General features: G+C 47.5%; 1 protein-coding gene across 1 annotated transcript in view; it reads right to left on the bottom strand.

Annotated features, from left to right (window-relative positions):
- LOC124284950 (isoleucine--tRNA ligase, cytoplasmic-like) overlaps positions 1 to 19,024 on the bottom strand; it is a 58,983-nt gene that overhangs the window by 24,752 nt on the left and 15,207 nt on the right. Inside the window, 8 exon segments of the mRNA XM_046721081.1 lie at positions 505 to 578; positions 971 to 1,097; positions 3,030 to 3,128; positions 4,630 to 4,721; positions 5,065 to 5,187; positions 5,902 to 6,000; positions 6,856 to 6,916; positions 7,395 to 7,482. Of these exon segments, the coding sequence (XP_046577037.1) occupies positions 505 to 578; positions 971 to 1,097; positions 3,030 to 3,128; positions 4,630 to 4,721; positions 5,065 to 5,187; positions 5,902 to 6,000; positions 6,856 to 6,916; positions 7,395 to 7,482 (763 nt within the window).

The raw sequence follows: 19,024 nt of genomic DNA, 5'->3' as shown, positions 1-19,024 counted from the left end.
ACAACATTGGGGAGTGATATGGCTCCATACAAAGCAACATTGGGAGTGATATGGCTCCATACAAAGCAACATTGGGAGTGATATGGCTCCATACAAAGCAACATTGGGAGTGATATGGCTCCATACAAAGCAACATTGGGAGTGATATGGCTCCATACATAGCAACATTGGGAGTGATATAGCTCCATACAAAGCAACATTGGGAGTGATATGGCTCCATACAAAGCAACATTGGGAGTGATATGGCTCCATACAAAGCAACATTGGGAGTGATATGGCTCCATACAAAGCAACATTGGGAGTGATATGGCTCCATACATAGCAACATTGGGAGTGATATGGCTCCATACAAAGCAACATTGGGAGTGATATAGCTCCATACAAAGCAACATTGGGAGTGATATAGCTCCATACAAAGCAACATTGGGAGTGATATAGCTCCATACAAAGCAACATTGGGAGTGAAATGGCTCCCAAAAGAAGAACTCTTGATCCGCAACTCACTTTTCTCTGTGAAGATCCTTCAGTTCAACACCTGACAGTTCCTTTAGTTCTTCAATAGATCCTACACACACAATCTGCAACAAGGTCACACAGTTTATTAAATAGTTTTAATTAATAACAAAAGATTTTGCAAAATACATCACGATTGAATTTTTTGGTTCACAGTATCATATTTCAGTTTTGAGTTGAGTTTAGTTTCTGGTGGTATTGTAGGAATGTTTCTAAAAGCTGAGTAAAACCATAATCACTCATTCACTAATAGTGCCTGTTTCAATGTGCAAGCCACCTGAGATACCACAACAGTTAAGCCTGGATGCCCCATACCGACGTATTATACTGATGTCAAGCTCGCAAATTCTTGGTTCATCCCCTTAATTCTGATTGCCAGTTAGTGAAAGACAAAGTGAAAACACCTCTGTATGTGAGCGGATACATAAGATCTACTATATAAGCCCAGTCCCCCTACCTCTTCTCCATCTTCACTGACCCACAGAGGGATGGGGGTGCCCCAATACCGATTACGGGAGACGGCCCAGTCTCGAGCATCACGCAACCAGTTGGCGAATCTCTTTTCCTTCACAAAGTCTGGCACCCTGAGGAACAAACAGACTGTCAGAAGATGGAATACTATTGATAACACAACCTGGCAAAAGCACGAACACAATGGCTTAATACGTCCCCAATTCCAACTTCTTGTAAGGCAATACTTTTCAGACCTTGTTTAAGTAATCACTATTGTCATCATCGTCAACATCTTTATTGTAGTCACCACAATTCTAATCATCATCATCATCATCCATCAATCATCATCCATCAATCATCATCGTCCATCGATCATCATCCATCAATCATCATCCATCAACCATCATCATCCATCAACCATCATCATCCATCAACCATCATCATCCATCAACCATCATCATCCATCCATCAATCAGCATCCATCAATCATCATCATCATCAATCATAATTAATCATCATCCATCAATCATCAGCATCATCAATCAATCATCATCACCAATCATAATTAATCATCATCCATCAATCATCAGCATCCATCAATCATCCACCAATCATCATCACTCAATCAATTAGCATCCATCAATCATCATCCATCAATCATCATCATCATCAACCATCATCAATCATAATTAATCATCATCCATCAATCATCATCAGCATCCATCAAGCATCAGCATCCATCAATCATCATCCATCAATCATCATCATCATCATCCACCAATCATCATCCATCAACCATCATCATCCATCAACCATCATCATCCATCCATCAATCATCATCATCAACCATCATCAATCATAATTAATCATCATCCATCAATCATCATCATCAATCAATCATCATCATTCATCATCAATCACCATTAGTCATCATCCATCAATCATCATCAGCATCATTCAATCATCATCCATCAATCATCATCCACCAATCATCAGCATCCACCAATCATCATCACTCAATCAATCATCATCCATCAATCATCATCAATCATAATTAATCATCATCCATCAATCATCATCAGCATCCATCAAGCATCAGCATCCATCAATCATCATCCATCAATCATCATCATCATCCACCAATCATCATCATCCACCAATCATCATCATCCATCAATCATCATAATCAATCATCATCAGCATCCACCAATCATCATCCATCCATCCATCATCATCCATCAACCATCATCATCCATCCATCAATCATCATCATCAACCATCATCAATCATAATTAATCATCATCCATCAATCATCATCATCAATCAATCATCATCATTCATCATCAATCATCATTAGTCATCATCATCAATCATCATCAGCATCATTCAATCATCATCCATCAATCATCATCCACCAATCATCAGCATCCACCAATCATCATCACTCAATCAATCATCATCCATCAATCATCATCAATCATCATCCATCAATCATCATCAGCATCCATCAAGCATCAGCATCCATCAATCATCATCATCATCCACCAATCATCATCATCCACCAATCATCATCATCCATCAATCATCATCATCCATCAATCATCACAATCAATCATCATCAGCATCCACCAATCATCATCCATCCATCATCATCCACCAATCATCATCATCCATCAATCATCATCATCCATCAATCATCATCATCAATCAGCATCAGCATCCACCAATCATCATCCATCCATCAGCATCCATCAATCATCATCCATCAAGCATCAGCATCCATCAATCATCATCCATCAATCATCATCCACCAATCATCATCCATCCATCAATCATCATCATCATCCACCAATCATCATCCACCAATCATCATCATCCATCAATCATCATCAGCATCCACCAATCATCATCCATCCATCAGCATCCATCAATCAGCATCCATCAAGCATCAGCATCCATCAAGCATCATCCATCAATCATCATCCATCCATCAATCATCATCATCATCCATCAATCATCATGTTCATCATCAATCATCATCATCATCCATCATCATCCCTCACCAGTATGTCTTCTGGTTGTTGTCCAGCAGTTTGTCAGTAGCCTGCTCAACACGGATGAACCAGCTTGGCACTGCCTTGTACATAAGGGGAGTCTCAGACCTGGAGTAACACACAAATTTTGTTTTAACTGTGAGATGCATGTGAGGACTATAAAAAATGGCTTCTGATTTCGAACTACAAACAGGGAGAGAAATGTCTTTTGTTTCAAGTGCGCCAGAAGGCACCTGTTATGAAGTTTAGGTGGGCTCTTTGGATCATAAGTATGCTAACATGCTGAATCATTTGATCCATTTTAAAATTTGTTGAATGTCATTTAACCATCAAATAGATAACATCCAGGTAAGAATTGTTCTTCAGCAACCCATACTTATAAGAGTGAGTGAGTATGGTTTTACACCACTCTTAGCAATATTCCAGATATATCATGGCAGGGTACACCAGAAATGGGTTTCACACATTGTTCCCATGTGGCATACTTATAAGAAGTGACTGTGCTTGCCGAAAGAGGCAAATCAACAGGTCAGCTCATTGCATTCAAATCATGTAGATCACTGCTCATGATGCCAATCACTGAATTGTCTGGTCCAGACTTGATTACCTACAGACCAAGTCAAACACTTGGAGTAATACAGAGTAGTATTGAAAAATCAATATGCTAGACCATCGAGAAGCAATGTGAGACTTAGGTCTGTATTGTGATTGCGATGGAATGCCACGGATATGTGGTTGGGTTTTCTTGTATAAGCATGATGAGTGAGCATGACATGTCCTTAGATGTTTGTCAAGAATACTGCCCCAGGAAGTGAGTGAGTGAGTTTAGTTTTACGCCACACTCAGCAATATTCAAGCTATATGGTGGCAGTCTGTAAAGAATCGAGTCTGGACCAGACAATCTAGTGATCAACAGCATGAGCATCGACCGGCGCAATTAGGAACTGGTGACATGTGTTAACCAAGCCAGCGAGCCTGACCACCTGATCCCGTTAGTCGCCTCTTACGACAAGCATGGGTTACTGAAGGTTCATTCTAACCCGGACCCTCACTGGTATAGTATGGTATCATATCATACAGATTACTATTAATCTAATCAATCATTACTCATACAGCTCTAAGAATTGTTGTCTGCCTATCAACTATTACATAGAATGTCATCAAATACTCTGTGATATATACCTGTTACGCATCATATAAACATTTTTTGCTTATTATGCTCCAGAGATTTGTAAATTGCAAGAAACATTTTCAACAGTACATAACAGTCTATCTCATCTTATCTCATCTCTCTGAGTGTGTGCATCAGTTCCCAACTGCTCAGATTGATGCTCATGCTGTTGATCACTGAATTGTCTGGGCCAGACTCAATTATTTACAGACTGCCGCCAATTGGTGGAATATTGCTGAGCTTGGCGTAAAACTAAACTCACTCACTCAATCTGAGTGTGTGCTTACACTATCGACCCCTAGGTCGTCTGTCTACCCCTAGGTTGTCCATAGTTTCCAGTCTACCATCACATCTTTATTGGTGACTCATTTTTTTAACACTTTTAACTGAACTCACAATCTCAAGACAAGTAATCTCCATATAAGAGAGCAACCCTACCTCCAGCAGAAGGGGTAGTTGTGCTTGGCAGTGCCCTGGTGGACAAGACGACCTTCAGCCTTTAGCTTCTTCATGATCTCCTTGTCAGCATCCTGCAACAGACAGTTCCCACGGTAACACATACTGCATGTCATGACACGTCTGTTACTAAGCACCGCTCTCATCAGTTGAAGTTCATGCTCCGCATAAAGCCCAAGTGGCTACCATGGCATAATGGCCTGATTCATTTCAAGACTAAAAACAGATATGTGTCAATATTGATACCCATGGTGGCAATGGGTATTCGTGGGTGTATTCATGGAGTGAATATGGTGTACACAAACAAGTGGAGCAATGACAATGGGTTTTATTCCAAATTTAGCAATATATTTACTGGAAGGATGAAAAAGTTAAAAGGGGCTGTCTACTGCACTATTAGTCCTTGAGTCCACTGACCTTGAAGTACATGCCCTTGAAGTGTGTGACCTCCTCGGTGAACTTGCCACTGGCATCGATTGGACACACCATCTTCATGTCCTTGGTGATGATCTTGTACTTCAGACACGTCTTGTAATCGTCCTGGTAATTGATACAATGTCAAGGTTATTCACAAGGATCAAGTTCAGTCAAGAAACATCTTGTACAAGTAATGGGTAATGGTGTGTTAACAATTAAGCTGAACAAAAATGTTCAAGTTCAGTCAAGAAACATCTTGTATAAGTAATGGGTAATGGTCTGTTAACAATTTGGCTGAACAATAATGTTCCAGTTCAGTCAAGAAACATCTTGTACAAGTAATGGGTAATGGTGTGTTAACAATTAAGCTGAACAAAAATGTTCAAGTTCAGTCAAGAAACATCTTGTATAAGTAATGGGTAATGGTGTGTTAACAATTTGGCTGAACAATAATGTTCCAGTTCAGTCAAGAAACATCTTGTACAAGTAATGGGTAATGGTGTGTTAACAATTAAGCTGAACAAAAACGTTCAAGATCAGTCAAGAAACATCTTGTACAAGTAATGGGTAATGGTGTGTAAACAATTTGGCTGAACAAAAAATGCCATTCATTTTCAGCCAATGAGCCTTCAAACTGTCTTGAATATTTTGTGGTTGAAATTAGTTGTGTCAATGTAATCAAAACAACAGAATTTTAACTTTTTGCATTCAATTTAACAGAAGAATCTGAGATGTTGTGAGATGTGATGTCCTACAATGTGTTTGGTGCCAGAGAATCGAACACAATGTTTAACAAATCGTTTATTCACATAAATATCCAGGACAAGCAATACATACTTCACCAAAGTATGGCGCCTGATGGACGACACCGGTACCACTCTCTGCTGTGACGTAACTACCAAGAAGAACTCTGAAGGCTCTGTTTGTCTTGCCCATCTGAATCAACATTAACAAGACATGCAAATCATCGGATATAAAGTATTCTCTGTTGTTCATTTTTCAATTTATAAGTGCTGCAAATTTCAATCATGATTTGGTTTGGTTATTGTTTAACGCCACCGCTCAGCAATATTCCAACTATATGGCGGCGGTCTGTAAATAGTTGAGTCTGGACCAGACAATCCAGTGAGCATTGATCTATGTGCTTGGGCCTTCACATTTCAATTTGAGGTGACAGAATTCCACTTTGTCTCAGAATTGTTCGTTTACTGAAAAAGGGCTTAAAACAATGACTCAAAAACAGTTTGTATCTTATAGGGTGTACATGCAAATCACTTCTTGTTGAGCTATGGGTGCCAAATCAAATTCCCAAGCATCCAGTTCTAAGTATAACCACACATCTGAAAACACATGATTTTTATCTCTTAAATCCATCCTGGTGAGCTTTCCTAACTTGGAATATTCAATATGAAGCCTGTGGGGCAGGTAATATAGGGGTTGATAGTGTGAGCACCAACAATTCACCAGAGTGTGTGAGTGAGTGAGTTTAGTTTTATGCCGCACTCCACAATATTCCAGCTATATGGAAGCATTCTGTAAATAATCGAATGGGGACCAGACAATCAACAGCATGAGCATCGATCTACGCAATTGAGATACGATGACATGTGTCAACCAAGTCAGCAAGCCTGACCACCCGATCCCGTTAGTCGCCTCTTACGACAAGCATGAGTTGCTGAGGGCACATTCTAACCTGGATTTTTGCGGGTCTCTACTACTATGAAGAGTATATTAACCTATTAACATTTCATTTGTCAACCTTTATATCTGAATACCAGGGTAAGTACTTACACTCTCGAAGTAAGGAAACAGTGGCTTGTACTTCTTTCCTTCCAGAGTCTTGCCCTTGAATCTACAAGAAGGTCAATATGGCTGAGTCGTCATCTCAGATGTTTGTTGTACTTGCAAATTCAACTAAACTTTTCCTCAAAAGGTAAACTTTCCTTAATTGGCAATATTCTTGCACTATCACAGCAGGCTACACAAGATATGGGCTTCCCGCATTGTACCCATGACGGGAATAGAACACAGGTCTTTGGCGTGATGAGAGAACACTTTAACCACTAGGCTACACTCCTTCCTCCCTCTAAGATAGAATGATCAAGTAATGATAATTGGCTTCCAGTACACCTAAAGGAAGCAACTCAGCTGTGTGAATTTTCACCTCATTTCAGATGCCCAGTCAAATCATTAACTCAGAATTTCCCCCTAAAAATGTCACCAGCTTCAAGCACATCAATGGGACACACCTTCTTTTGCTTCACCTGGTCCCAATTCCAGGACCAACCTGAAAACAGATACACCAAGACAGTCCTATGGAGATTACTTACTTCTCCAATATGGTGTACTCCTCCTCTGACTTGAACAGTGCCGCCAGTCTGGCCTCCATCATGATGTACACCTTCCCGGAACTCTCGTCTGGGGAGAGAAATATCTTGTGAGGTGAGGTGAGGTGAGGTGAGGTGAGGTGAGGTAGTGAGTATATTTTTAATATGGTTTGACGCCACTTTTAGCAATATTCCAGCAATATCACAGCGGGGCACACCATCTCGTACAAGCTACCAGTAAACAGCCGAATTAATGATAATATTTGTAATCAAACACTTGTCAGCAGAAAAGAGCACAAGCAACGACAATGCTTCATAACAGATACCCAAAAATATTAATGATGTTAACGTATCAACTTTTCATAATTTATCTAAAAAATGGATGATGATAACGTTTTCACTAAAAATAATCAACAAAACAATACCTGCAACTTCTAACATGCATCTCATTTGAGATCTAAGTATTTTGTTTGTTTATTTTTGTTTAACACTGCACTCAGCAATATTGGAAATTTTACTATAAATTGAATATTTATATACTTATCCTATCTCACGGTATGCACCTCTCTTCTTCTTCTACGACCATGTATGGAAACGTGGTGTAGGCTAAGTTGAATCAAAGCTTTCTGGCCCCGACCCCCCCTGACCTCTGCCCCCACACCGATAGCACGACCTGTCAATCATCTCATAAGCGTGTCGGTTGCTCAGATGATCATGTGATGCTCTGTGCCTGTCATTCTCGTCTTGGAGCTTCCAGTAATCTGTGATGTGGGGCAGGTCGGGTGGATATCCATCGCGTCAGATGGGATAAGTATATAAATATACAATTTATAGTAAATTTCCAACTCTCACGGTATGCATTATCCCACGGTTGGCTGGTGGGCCTCAGATTACCCTGTGTCAACTCTACAACCGTTAGGTCACATAACACAAGGAGGCCAGGAGAAAGCACCAACTCCCGATATGCTAACTCCGAACTTGTGATGGGTTGCTTCTGATAACCCCTTAGCTTACACAGCACAAAAACTCTAGGGAGTGGGCGGTCCCGAATTAATGTGGTTTTCAGCCGCAACTTTTGACAAGCAAAAGGACGCAGTGTGGCAAGTGGACCCCGCCTTCCCGCGATTTATCAAGTGACCCCAGTGAATTAAAGTCGAGGACCTTAATCTGGCCAGTCCCTGCTTTGAAACTACCCCCACAGACACACACGCTGGAAGGCGGTGAAAGAGGGAATAGCCCGGTTGCTCAACTTGTTTAATGTTCAGTACCAATCCCCCTAACTTACCAAAGGTGAGAAAGGATTTAGGAGTGGAATGCTTCGAAAACCGGAAATCAACACTTCACTGACGTAATTGCTCAGAGAGTAGAGGTCAGTAAGCAGAGTGTCGACCACCTCTGCATGTAGCACAAGACTAGCCTCTCAGTCTATCGAGTCATATCTATGACAGTGCAAACACGCCCTAGTTCCCTAGGTGAAGTGGTCTATGCCCAAATATAATCCATACCAATAAGAAAGATAGGACTGATATCTTTCATGATACAGAGAATGCAAAACCTACACGAAGGTAGGAACTGCATCTTAACTGCGTTTGCGAGCCAGAACCAATGGACCCAGTTGGTGAAGACCTTCCACATCAGTGTCAGACAGATCCTGGAGGTAGGGTGAGACGAAGACCGTGTCCAATCTCCAAAAACAACCCTCCATGATGCCGTGAAGGGAACAGTTTTATGTAGCGCCATCGTAGAGGTCAAGGCTCTTGACTCATGGGGGTTGGCCGTAGTAGGAAGAGGAAGGTCAACACAGGCGTAGGCATGAAGGATGGTAGATCACATCCAGAAGGTCAGTGTGGTACGAAAGACTTCTGTAGATGAGGCAGATGACAGAGAAATAAACCTACGACACTTGCGTAACCTATGACCGTCCTTGGAGGCAGCTAAAAACCCGTTAAGTCCGGACATAGGGAGAGATCCTCGGTGTCGTCAGGGCCCAAAATAGTAGACAACGCTGGGAAGGTGAATAGGCTGTCCGGCTGTCCAGGCAACAGGTTTCAGCGACAAGATCCCACCTCAAACCAGGGTCTGGTTCTCTCGAAGCGCAACCGGGTGACATCCAGTGCGGGAAGCTCGGAGATGCAGGCAACAGTTGCAAGAGCCAGGAGGAAGAAAGTCTTAAACGTGACATGCTTGAAATCCTTCTCTGCCACAGGTTCATACTCCTCTGACGTGAGATGATTAAAAACAACGGAAAGGTCCCAGGCTGGTGGCCGGAACTTCTGGGATTGATCAGCAACTTTGTAAGATCTGAGGAGAGACTGGAGCTCAGGGACAGTTGACACCTTCGCACCCGTAGCCAGCGCAATAACTGTGTTACGCATGGCCAGATATGTAGACAAGGTGGAACCCATCAATTCCTTGGAAGTTCTAGGATGCTGGAGGTACTCTGCGACCATCTGAGGCGATGCTGTAGTGGAAGATATAATACCCATTGTCTTGCAGTACGCTTCAAAATCTTTCATAGTCATTACAGAGTGGCCTGGTAGAAGTTCGATGTGCTGTGGTAATCGCTGTACCGACTCGCTTGGAATGTCCATTGCATTTAGCAATTCATGTAAATGTGCCAGGCCAAAAAGGTGCGACCCAAACAGCGTCATCTGCTGTGTTGTGCCAAACAGTGTCATTCGCTGCGTTGTGCCAAACAGTGTCATCCGCTGCGTTGTGCCAAACAGTGTCATCCACTGCGTTGTGCCAAACAGTGTCATTCGCTGCGTTGTGCCAAACAGTGTCATCTGCTGTGTTGTGCCAAACAGTGTCATCCACTGCGTTGTGCCAAACAGTGTCATCCGCTGCGTTGTGCCAAACAGTGTCATTCGCTGCGTTGTGCCAAACAGTGTCATTCGCTGCGTTGTGCCAAACAGTGTCATCCACTGCGTTGTGCCAAACAGTGTCATCCACTGCGTTGTGCCAAACAGTGTCATCCGCTGGTTGTGCCAAACAGTGTCATCCACTGCGTTGTGCCAAACAGTGTCATTCGCTGCGTTGTGCCAAACAGCGTCATCCGCTGCGTTGTGCCAAACAGTGTCATCTGCTGCGTTGTGCCAAACAGTGTCATCCACTGCGTCGTGGGTAACTTGAGCAGTATGCGTGGAAGGAGCACCACTGGTGAAAACGCATACGCGTTCAAGTCATCCAAGGGGATGGCTAGAGCATCGTGTTCCCAGGTCAAAGGATCCAGGATCGGGGACACGAATATTGGAAGCTGGTGATGGAAGCGGGTAGCAAACAGATCCACTGTCGGGTTAAACATCGGAAGGCACAAAGTCTGGAACATGCGGATGCAGGCTCCACTCCATCGGGTATGGTCGAACTGGATGGGACAAAGAATCTGCAATGACGTACTTCACCCTTGGGATGTGATTGGCCTGGACCGTGATGTTGAGAGAGTCCACTGAGTGGAAAAACTGTTGTGTCCACTGAAGAAACTGAGGAGGACACCGTGGATCCCATTTGATTGATGTGCCACACGACTGCAGCATAGTCCGATCGAATCAAAAGCTTGGTTGATTGTAACAGGTGTTGCCAATGAGTGATCGCAAGAATCACTGTCCTGAGCTCCAAACATTGATGTGACATGCGCGGTCTGCGGGAGATCAAGAAAGTGAGCTCCCCACCCGTGTGCATCTACGTACAGGTGACGTACTGGTGCAAACAGCCTTAAAGAGACTTTGCCGCAAACATTCAACATGTCTAAACACCACAGGAGATGGGGATGGAGCACTGGAGAAAGAAAGATCAATGCGTGAGGGTCGCCGATCCTGATGTGCGGACACAGAAAATATTGGAGAGGCCATAGTTGAAGCTATCCCCTCAGAGTCACAACTTGAGCTAACGTCAACAGAAAAAGGTCTTGTACCTGACGAAGAATCTTGGGTTGCAAAAGCGCTAGGGTTACCATAGAAACTCCAGCGCAGATATTCAGTTCGTCGAGCCACCACTGAAGGACTGGACGAAGCGGTTCTGGAAGGCGACTCAATTCCTTCGGGTTCAGTTGACGGCCTCGAGATACAGGCGTAGAAATCGCTGTATCGGCCGAAGTAGGAGATGGCCTCTGTACGTTGAGCTGATATCAGAAGGCCTAGCAACTACTGCCACTGAAGAAGGAATCTCTCCTGAGATAGGATACATTCGATTAGTCAAGCCAGCATGACAGTACTGAAGAAGTGCTGAATGTAGTAGGTTCGTGGCATGGAGACGGTCAGTCAATCTACAGGAACGTTCACATTGTACACTGTGATGCAGGCCGTATAATCAGTGATCGCAGGAACATATGGTTCGCCAAATGAAGTGTTGGTCTGCAAGATGGAGTGAAAAGCTAGTAGATGCGAGGCATGGGATCGTCAATCTACCGGAACATTCGTAAAGTTGATGGAATGGCGGAGGTAAACAGACCAGTGATCCCAGGAACATTAGTAAGGGAAACGAAGGTAGTAAAATTGATGCTTGCAGACAGTCCAGACATAGCTCTGAACTGAGGGCTTAAGCTAAAAACCGAGTAACCCTAGCCAAGTAAAAGCGTTCTCGGGCGATTCTGTCTGACACCCTCGGTAAACTGCTTCTCTCGGATGACTGTCGAAACTCGACATAATCACTCTTAAACGGGAATGGTACCGTTCATCATCACTGGCAATAAAAGGCTAGGATAGGTATCCGCTTCGTGGGACCAAGACTAGTCTGTCAGGGTACTTCATAGTCACTGTATCATCAAAAGTCTCCGGAAACAAACAGTAGTCATTGCAAATGCTACCCACAATGCAATAGTGACAAAAACCAGACAACACGGATCGTCAATTAACCAGCTTAACCAAACCTGCAGAGGTTTTCAATTCTTTGAAGAGAGTCGTCCTTGGGGTACATATTATGCATTTTCGGCTGAAAAATGTCCTGTGACAGTTGTATCAATGTTTTTGAATAAAAGATTGTACAATAAATAAACTCTTTTATTTATTATCACGGACCCTACCTCCGCGGAGTTACCTCCCTTAAGCATGCGCACCAACTGGGTAGGCTCCTAGACCCGTATCATCATTCCTTCTGCTGAATTCTTATCAGTGAACAGAATTGCGGGGAGGTGGGAGGCCCTACCCCAGGGCGACTCTCTTCAAAGAATGAAAACCTCTGCAGGTTTGGTTAATTCTTTTCAGAGAGATCGTCCTTGGGGTACATATTATCATATAAACACAGACTCCCAAAGACCGGGAGGCCAGCCAGGGAGGAGGAATTCTGTCCAAGCACACTCAAAATATAGCGATCATATCATGGAAAAAAAAATTGAACAGGCGCCATAACACTCACCTGTCACTTTCGACCCAGTTTAAGCTTCGCGAGAGGCATTATGGGAGGAACTGACAGGGAGGATTTGTGCTCAAAGGCGACCTCTAGCATAATGAGACATTGCTTGCGTAGTGCGAATATCAACGAAATCCGACCCACTAAGTGGCTTCTTTCATGAGAGCACCGTGGGGAAAACAAAATACCACTCACTAGCGATACAGTAACTCCGTAGAAGAATCGAAGGGGGTACAGGTTCTCTGAGTGAGCTCACATTAGCAGACATGTCAATAATGGAATCTTATTGTACAGTAAGCGTCAAAACAAACCAATAAACCAAGACTCACTTTCGGTCAGGGTGGCAGGACACTGTCCACTGGAGAGAACAATGCGACCAAAGTTTGCGATTACGGGAATGCGTGTCGAGCTGATAATGGCGTATAAGCGTGCTTGGCGGCTCCAAATAGCGGCGGAGCAGATCTCTTCAATGGGGAGTGCCGATGCAAAAGCTTTTGATCGCGGCTACTGCCCTGACCGAGTGAGCCTTCAACCCCTCAGGGGAGGCTTGCCCTTAGCCTGATAAAGCGGCACAAATACGATACTAGCCAGCGAGACAAAGTCTGCTTGCTGCGCTGGCGAACCAGCCTTCCGCCACCGTAACAACAGAACAGCTGGGTACCCGTCACGGATCCCCTGCGTTAGTTTGAGATAGACTTTGGCGTCTTCACGGACATCCAGCGGGTGAGTGCTTTCGTAGGAGTGGTCCCGATGTGGAAGGCTGGGTAAGAGTAGGAAGTTCGATAGGAGCTGTCACATGGAAGCGTGATCGACCCGATTCGGTAAAAGTATCTGGGAGGCGAATACTGACCGCGATCCGTGTGAAACACAGTCAGCGCCCGGGTCGGACGACATAGCATGTAAATCGCCGACTCTTCGACCAGATGTTACCGCCACCAGAAAAACAGCTTTCCAGGTCAACAACTGAATGGAAATAGCCGATAGGTGTGAAAAGTGGGACGGACAGCCAATCGAGCCGCGATCGACAAATCCCAAAGGTGGACTGGTTAAGCCTGAGAGCAGGTCGAATCCGTTCAGCGCCAGCGGCGCTATGCGAGAGGGTGCTGCCCCAGAAGAGCACCATCGACAGGGGTGTGAAAAGTGGAAATAGCGGTGGAGTAGCGCGAATGGTCGAAGCAGCCAGGCCTTCTTCCAAGCGAGCTTGCAAAAACTCCAATACTTCGGACTAAATCCGCCAGAAAAGGGATCTGCAATCCCCTTATCTGAACACCAGCGGCGCATAAGCGGGACCACCTATCCTCGTACTGAGCGTTTGTCCGAATCCATACCGAAGCCAGAATTGTGTCTGCAACTGCTGCAGGAATTCCGGCGTGCCTCGAGGTTAGACCTGACAGAGGCCAAGCCACCCACTGAATCCGTGGATTTGGGTGGAAGCTCCGTTCTGAGTGAGAATGTCGATTACGCCAAAGGTAATAGAACAGGAGGCTGAGCCAGAAACCTGAAATTACGGAAACCAGCTCTGTGGCGACCAAAGCGGTGCCAGTAGCACAAGTAGCCGAGCTGGCTGGGTGGACAGCTGTGAAAGGACCGCGGGGAATGAGTGGTAATGGCGGGGAGCCCAGAGCACTTTGCCCGTCAATCCAGCAGGAAGGCGTCGGCAGCCAGCGCCCTGGGTCGGTATCCGAGAGCAGAACACGGGTGTCTGATCGTCCGCCCGGCGCAAACAGATCCACCTCGAGCGACCCGTTACAACTGGGAGATTACTGTGAATATCTGCCTGTCGAGCATCCACTTTCGTCGCGGGGCCAGGATCCGGCGAGAGCGCATCTGCTGCGCCGTTCTCCAGCCCGGGGAGATAAACAGGGAGTACCTGACAATGCGTACTGAGTGGCTCCAGAGGAGAAAGTCCACGCTTCCGGGCGCTGGGGACACCGTGCCTCCCTGCTTCAGGATGTGCGACATGGCGTCTGGTTGTCTAACTGAAGGCGGACTACCTGGCCCGCGGACATGCTCTCTGGGCTTCGAATACCAACCGCACAGCTCTCAGTTCCAACACGTTGATGTGAAGGTGAGCTTGACTTCGGACCAGAGTCGGAAGCCGACAGACTGCCAAACGCCCCCAGCCCGTGAGGGGCGCATCTGTCTGAACTGTGAGAGCTGGCGTCGGGGATTTCAAGGGGAACCCCTGGTGAGATTCCGACATTTGTCCACCACTGAAGGTGAGGTGTCAACCACTTTCGGGGACTGTGAGACTGCGCTCCAGATCCTCCGTGTGAGTCCACAGCCGAGCCAAAGCTTGCTGTATGGGGCGCATCCTCAACAGCGCCGCCACACTACAGAGATGCGTTAAGCGCCATATGGCCCAGTAGGCGGAGCCAAGTCCGTGCTGGTGCCTGGGGCTGGGAGAGGAATGAAGAGACCATCTCCCGAACTCTGGTGACCCGGTCGGGCGACAAAGAAGCGAGATCCTTGTTACGTTTGGAATCGCTCCAAGAAAAACCAAGTCCTGGGTGGGTACCAGGTCGGTTCTTGAGGTTGATGATCCACCCCAGTCGAGTTAGAATGTCTATCACTGTGTGAGTAGCATCTTGACTTCGCTGGCTGTGTTAGTGCTCCGAGCAACCAGTCGTCTAGGTAAGGGTAACAACGCCTTCCTTAGCGGCGAGCTAGGGTAGCTGGGACTAACATGAGCTTGGTGAACACCCTTGGGGCAGTCGATATGCGAAGGGGAGCACCCTGAATTGGTAATACATCCCGTCGTAAAGAGAACCGAAGGTACTGCTTGAGCGAGGGATGTATGGGTACATCTGAATCGCATCCTTTAGGTCGATTGGCGTGAGCCAATCGCCGGGCTGAACAGATGAGATCACCGGCGCCCAGTGTCTCCATCTTGAAGGATGGTACTTGAGCATCGCGATTCAACCCCTTGAGGTTGAGAATCGGAGGAACCGGAACCCGCCGTCTTTCTTCCGGAGCGAGGAATGCGTGGAATAAAATCCCGCCTGTTCCTCTCGGTGGAATGCGCTTCGATTGCGGACTTGTCCAGCAGAGCCTGAACCGTCGGCGCAATATGTCGCCCTGGCTTGACATGGCGGCACGAGTCGCGGCGTATGCCCGGTGAAGTCGGGGCGGACCTCGCTTCCACAGTGGGAGATGGCCTATGCTGACCGTGGCCAGCACCCAAAGCGTTGTTGGTAGCCTTCTCCCATTCCGGCAGGAATAGAGAAGCGGACCTCCCACTGGGATATGGGGTAGGAGCGGCGTGTGTGGACCCGAGTAGCGGAGCTGACTGGGCGTGACACCGCGGCTTGGCGGCAGCCTGATGGGTTAGCGGGGAGGTCGGGGCAGACCTCCAGCGCCAGCGAAAGGCTGGGAGCTGGTCGAGGACTGCTCCTTGCCCTACCCCTTGGCGGACCTGTTCCTCCGCCTACCCTACCAGCGGCGAAGCCAGCCCGGCGAACTTCGGTGTAGGCTGCACCCGGCGGAGGAAGGTGGCGCGGGCCGGGCGAGACACCCAGCGGGTGCTCCAACAAGGCCTTAGAGTCCTTGAAGGAGGTAGCTGCAGCGGCAGCCTCCCGTATGACCTGCTGGGCCCCTGGAAGAGGGTGGCTCCCAGGCGGAAAGGGAGGGCCAGCAAGGTCTGCTGTGTTGCTGCCGAGTACCTAGGCGTCGACAGCCACAGCGGCGCATCCCCATGACTGCGCACATCACCGTCGGCGCAGCAGACCGCCAAAGTGTCGCGGGTGAGCCTGCACTTCCAGCTGGCGGAGCAGCCGCGACATCGCGGCGACCGTCGCCAGCATGCCCCTCGCCTCAGGGCCGACCTCTGAACCGAGGTGAGGTAGGCCTCATGGACCACCACCGCACCTGCTGCATCGGCGTTCGGTAGACCTCCTCGTAGGTCGATGCAGCGTGCCGCAGAAGCGCCAGCGAGGGCAAAAGGTGGAGTTAAAGCCCTTGCCGAGCAGCGGGCTGCTCGGGAGGAAGCCGAGCCTCCCCAGAGGCGGCGGAAGTGAAAACACATTCGTCAACAATCGGTACAGCGAACAGGGAATCCTCCCCAAGCTGGTAGCGCCGCCGCGAGTTCAGGTAAGTCAAACCTTACTGGGCACCAGACAGAGGGATCGACCCGTCGAGAGACCAGCGATGGCAGAATCGCGGGCTGCGTCTGTGAGGGTTGCCTAGGGGCAAGCGCCTGCGCCAGGCAAAGCGGAACTCAGTCGAGTCCACGCTACCAGCAGGCACCGCGCGGCCTGGGGTAGGCCCTCGGCAATTCTCTGCGGACCTCCCGCAAGGCGAAGCAAAGCGGAAGCGCCGTCATGCTCCTCGACCTCCCCAAGCTCCATTGCCTCGGCGTCCGAGCCGAGTCAGAGGCTGGGTCTCCTCCGTAAAGAGGACCCTAACCCGACCCGGTGGACTGCCTAGCGCTAGGAACCACAGGAAGGGAAGAACAGACAGACTGCTCCACGTCAGCGCCAGCCCGGCGTGCGTGGACCCGGTCCCGAGGCGCTGGAGGCAGGCCAGGCAGAACTGGTGCCTCCGGCTCTCATGGGGGCGGGTGTGCGCAGAGACCCGGAATACCAGGAATACTCAGCGGCCCTGCGCGAGCTCGAGAGGGGGACTGGGAGCCCCTCCCTCTCGGGAGCAGCCGAGGCGTCGGATCGAAGCCAGAGGCAGCGGATCTACAGGCGCCTCAAGGCCGAGGGGATCGAGCGAGCGAGCCAGGCGATCCCACCCGGACTCTCCGCCCCGTCCGGAGTGGGTGAGAACTCCTGCGGAGACCTCCAACCGACTCCGCGAGCGAAGGACTTCATCGAGTCCATCTGCTGCTGAAACATAGACTCCATCAGTGACATGTCAAAACCACTTTCGAAGTGGCAGGAGAGGGAAGGGCCCGCGGGATTTTTTCCCTTTTTGACCTGCGTTTGGACTTAGGCGGGGAACCTGCGTCAGGTCCCCTCCGCCTCCGCGCATTTAGCGATAGAACAAGGTGTCGGCAGCCCGCCTCTTCTGGGCCGGGGAAAAGGCCAGACAAATAGGACAGGAGTCAGCCTCATGGCCTGTCTTCTCCAGACAGGCCACGCGCCAGCTTCGTATGATGACTGTCGGCCCGGGGATACTCCCCTCACAGACCGAACAGCATGAAAAGGCCTGAACAAACCGCATAAAACGTGTTAGTGAGCGGCGACCAGCAGCATATAAACCGTAGAAAACATTGAAAAACTTCGTGAAGGTTACCACGGAAAGTAATAGTTGGTTTTAATGCCAATATTACGACCACATGGCGCGCTAAACTTCCCGCCATGGCAGAGCAACACGTCGCGTAACCCGCGGGAAAAGTTCGGCGTATTTAGTATTAATACAAAGTCACAATTATGAAACAACCAACTGTAAAGCTTTACTGTTCTTGTTTTAGACAAATAAAGACCATACATACAGGTGGTGTCTCAGACATATCTTTTAACAGCGCCGTGCGGCTCATGAATGGGTTATCAAACCGTCTGTTCCGCGGCCGTGACAGCAGAAGGAATGATGATCACGGGTCTAGGAGCCTACCCAGTTGAATGCGCGTGCGCTAAGGGGAGGTAACTCCGTGAGGTAGGGTCCATTATAATAAATAAAAGAGTTTATTTATTGTACAATCTTTTATTCAAAAACATTGATACAACTGTCACAGGACATTTTCAGCGGAAAATGCATAATATGTACCCCAAGGGCGATCTCTCTGAAAAAATGAAGGGAAAGGTGTTGAAAGCGCCGCTGGATACTGCCGTCATGACTGATGTCACCACAGAAAGATATGAGAGCACTGAACTGGAACAAAACGCTGTATTGCAAGTAAGCGGCGCATAGGTTGAAGCGCCGAACTGATCCCTGTGGTTGAAAGCGCCAAACTGACTGCACTCGCCGCATGAGACTGAACGCTTTCACCAAGCGCACCCACCATAGCAGAGGGGGGTGGAGCACTCAACCAAAGCGGTGCACTGGAAACAACCACCTGAGACAAACTAGAAGTCTGTGAAATCGTCACCAAGATAGAAGGCCGAGACTGTGCTGCAGAGGTTGTTAGCACTACCACTCTTGGAGGAGATAAAACCTGTCTGGAGATGGGACTAGACGTTTGAGGACGAAAGAGACGACGGAGATACTCGCTCAAGGAAGAGTCTGAGGCCACCTCTAAAAAATCTCCGTCCGTCTCTCTTCGAATGGCGTTCTGATGTAGCACACTTAGAGGTTGAAGGACCTTCAGCAGTTGTACGCCGAACTCCAATCTACATCTAGATGCAACC

Source organism: Haliotis rubra, unplaced genomic scaffold, assembly GCF_003918875.1.
Source record: "Haliotis rubra isolate DU_JTF1 unplaced genomic scaffold, ASM391887v1 Scf349, whole genome shotgun sequence".
NCBI classification, from domain to species: Eukaryota; Metazoa; Mollusca; class Gastropoda; order Lepetellida; family Haliotidae; genus Haliotis; species Haliotis rubra.
This window is presented reverse-complemented; position numbering and strand designations above follow the sequence as displayed.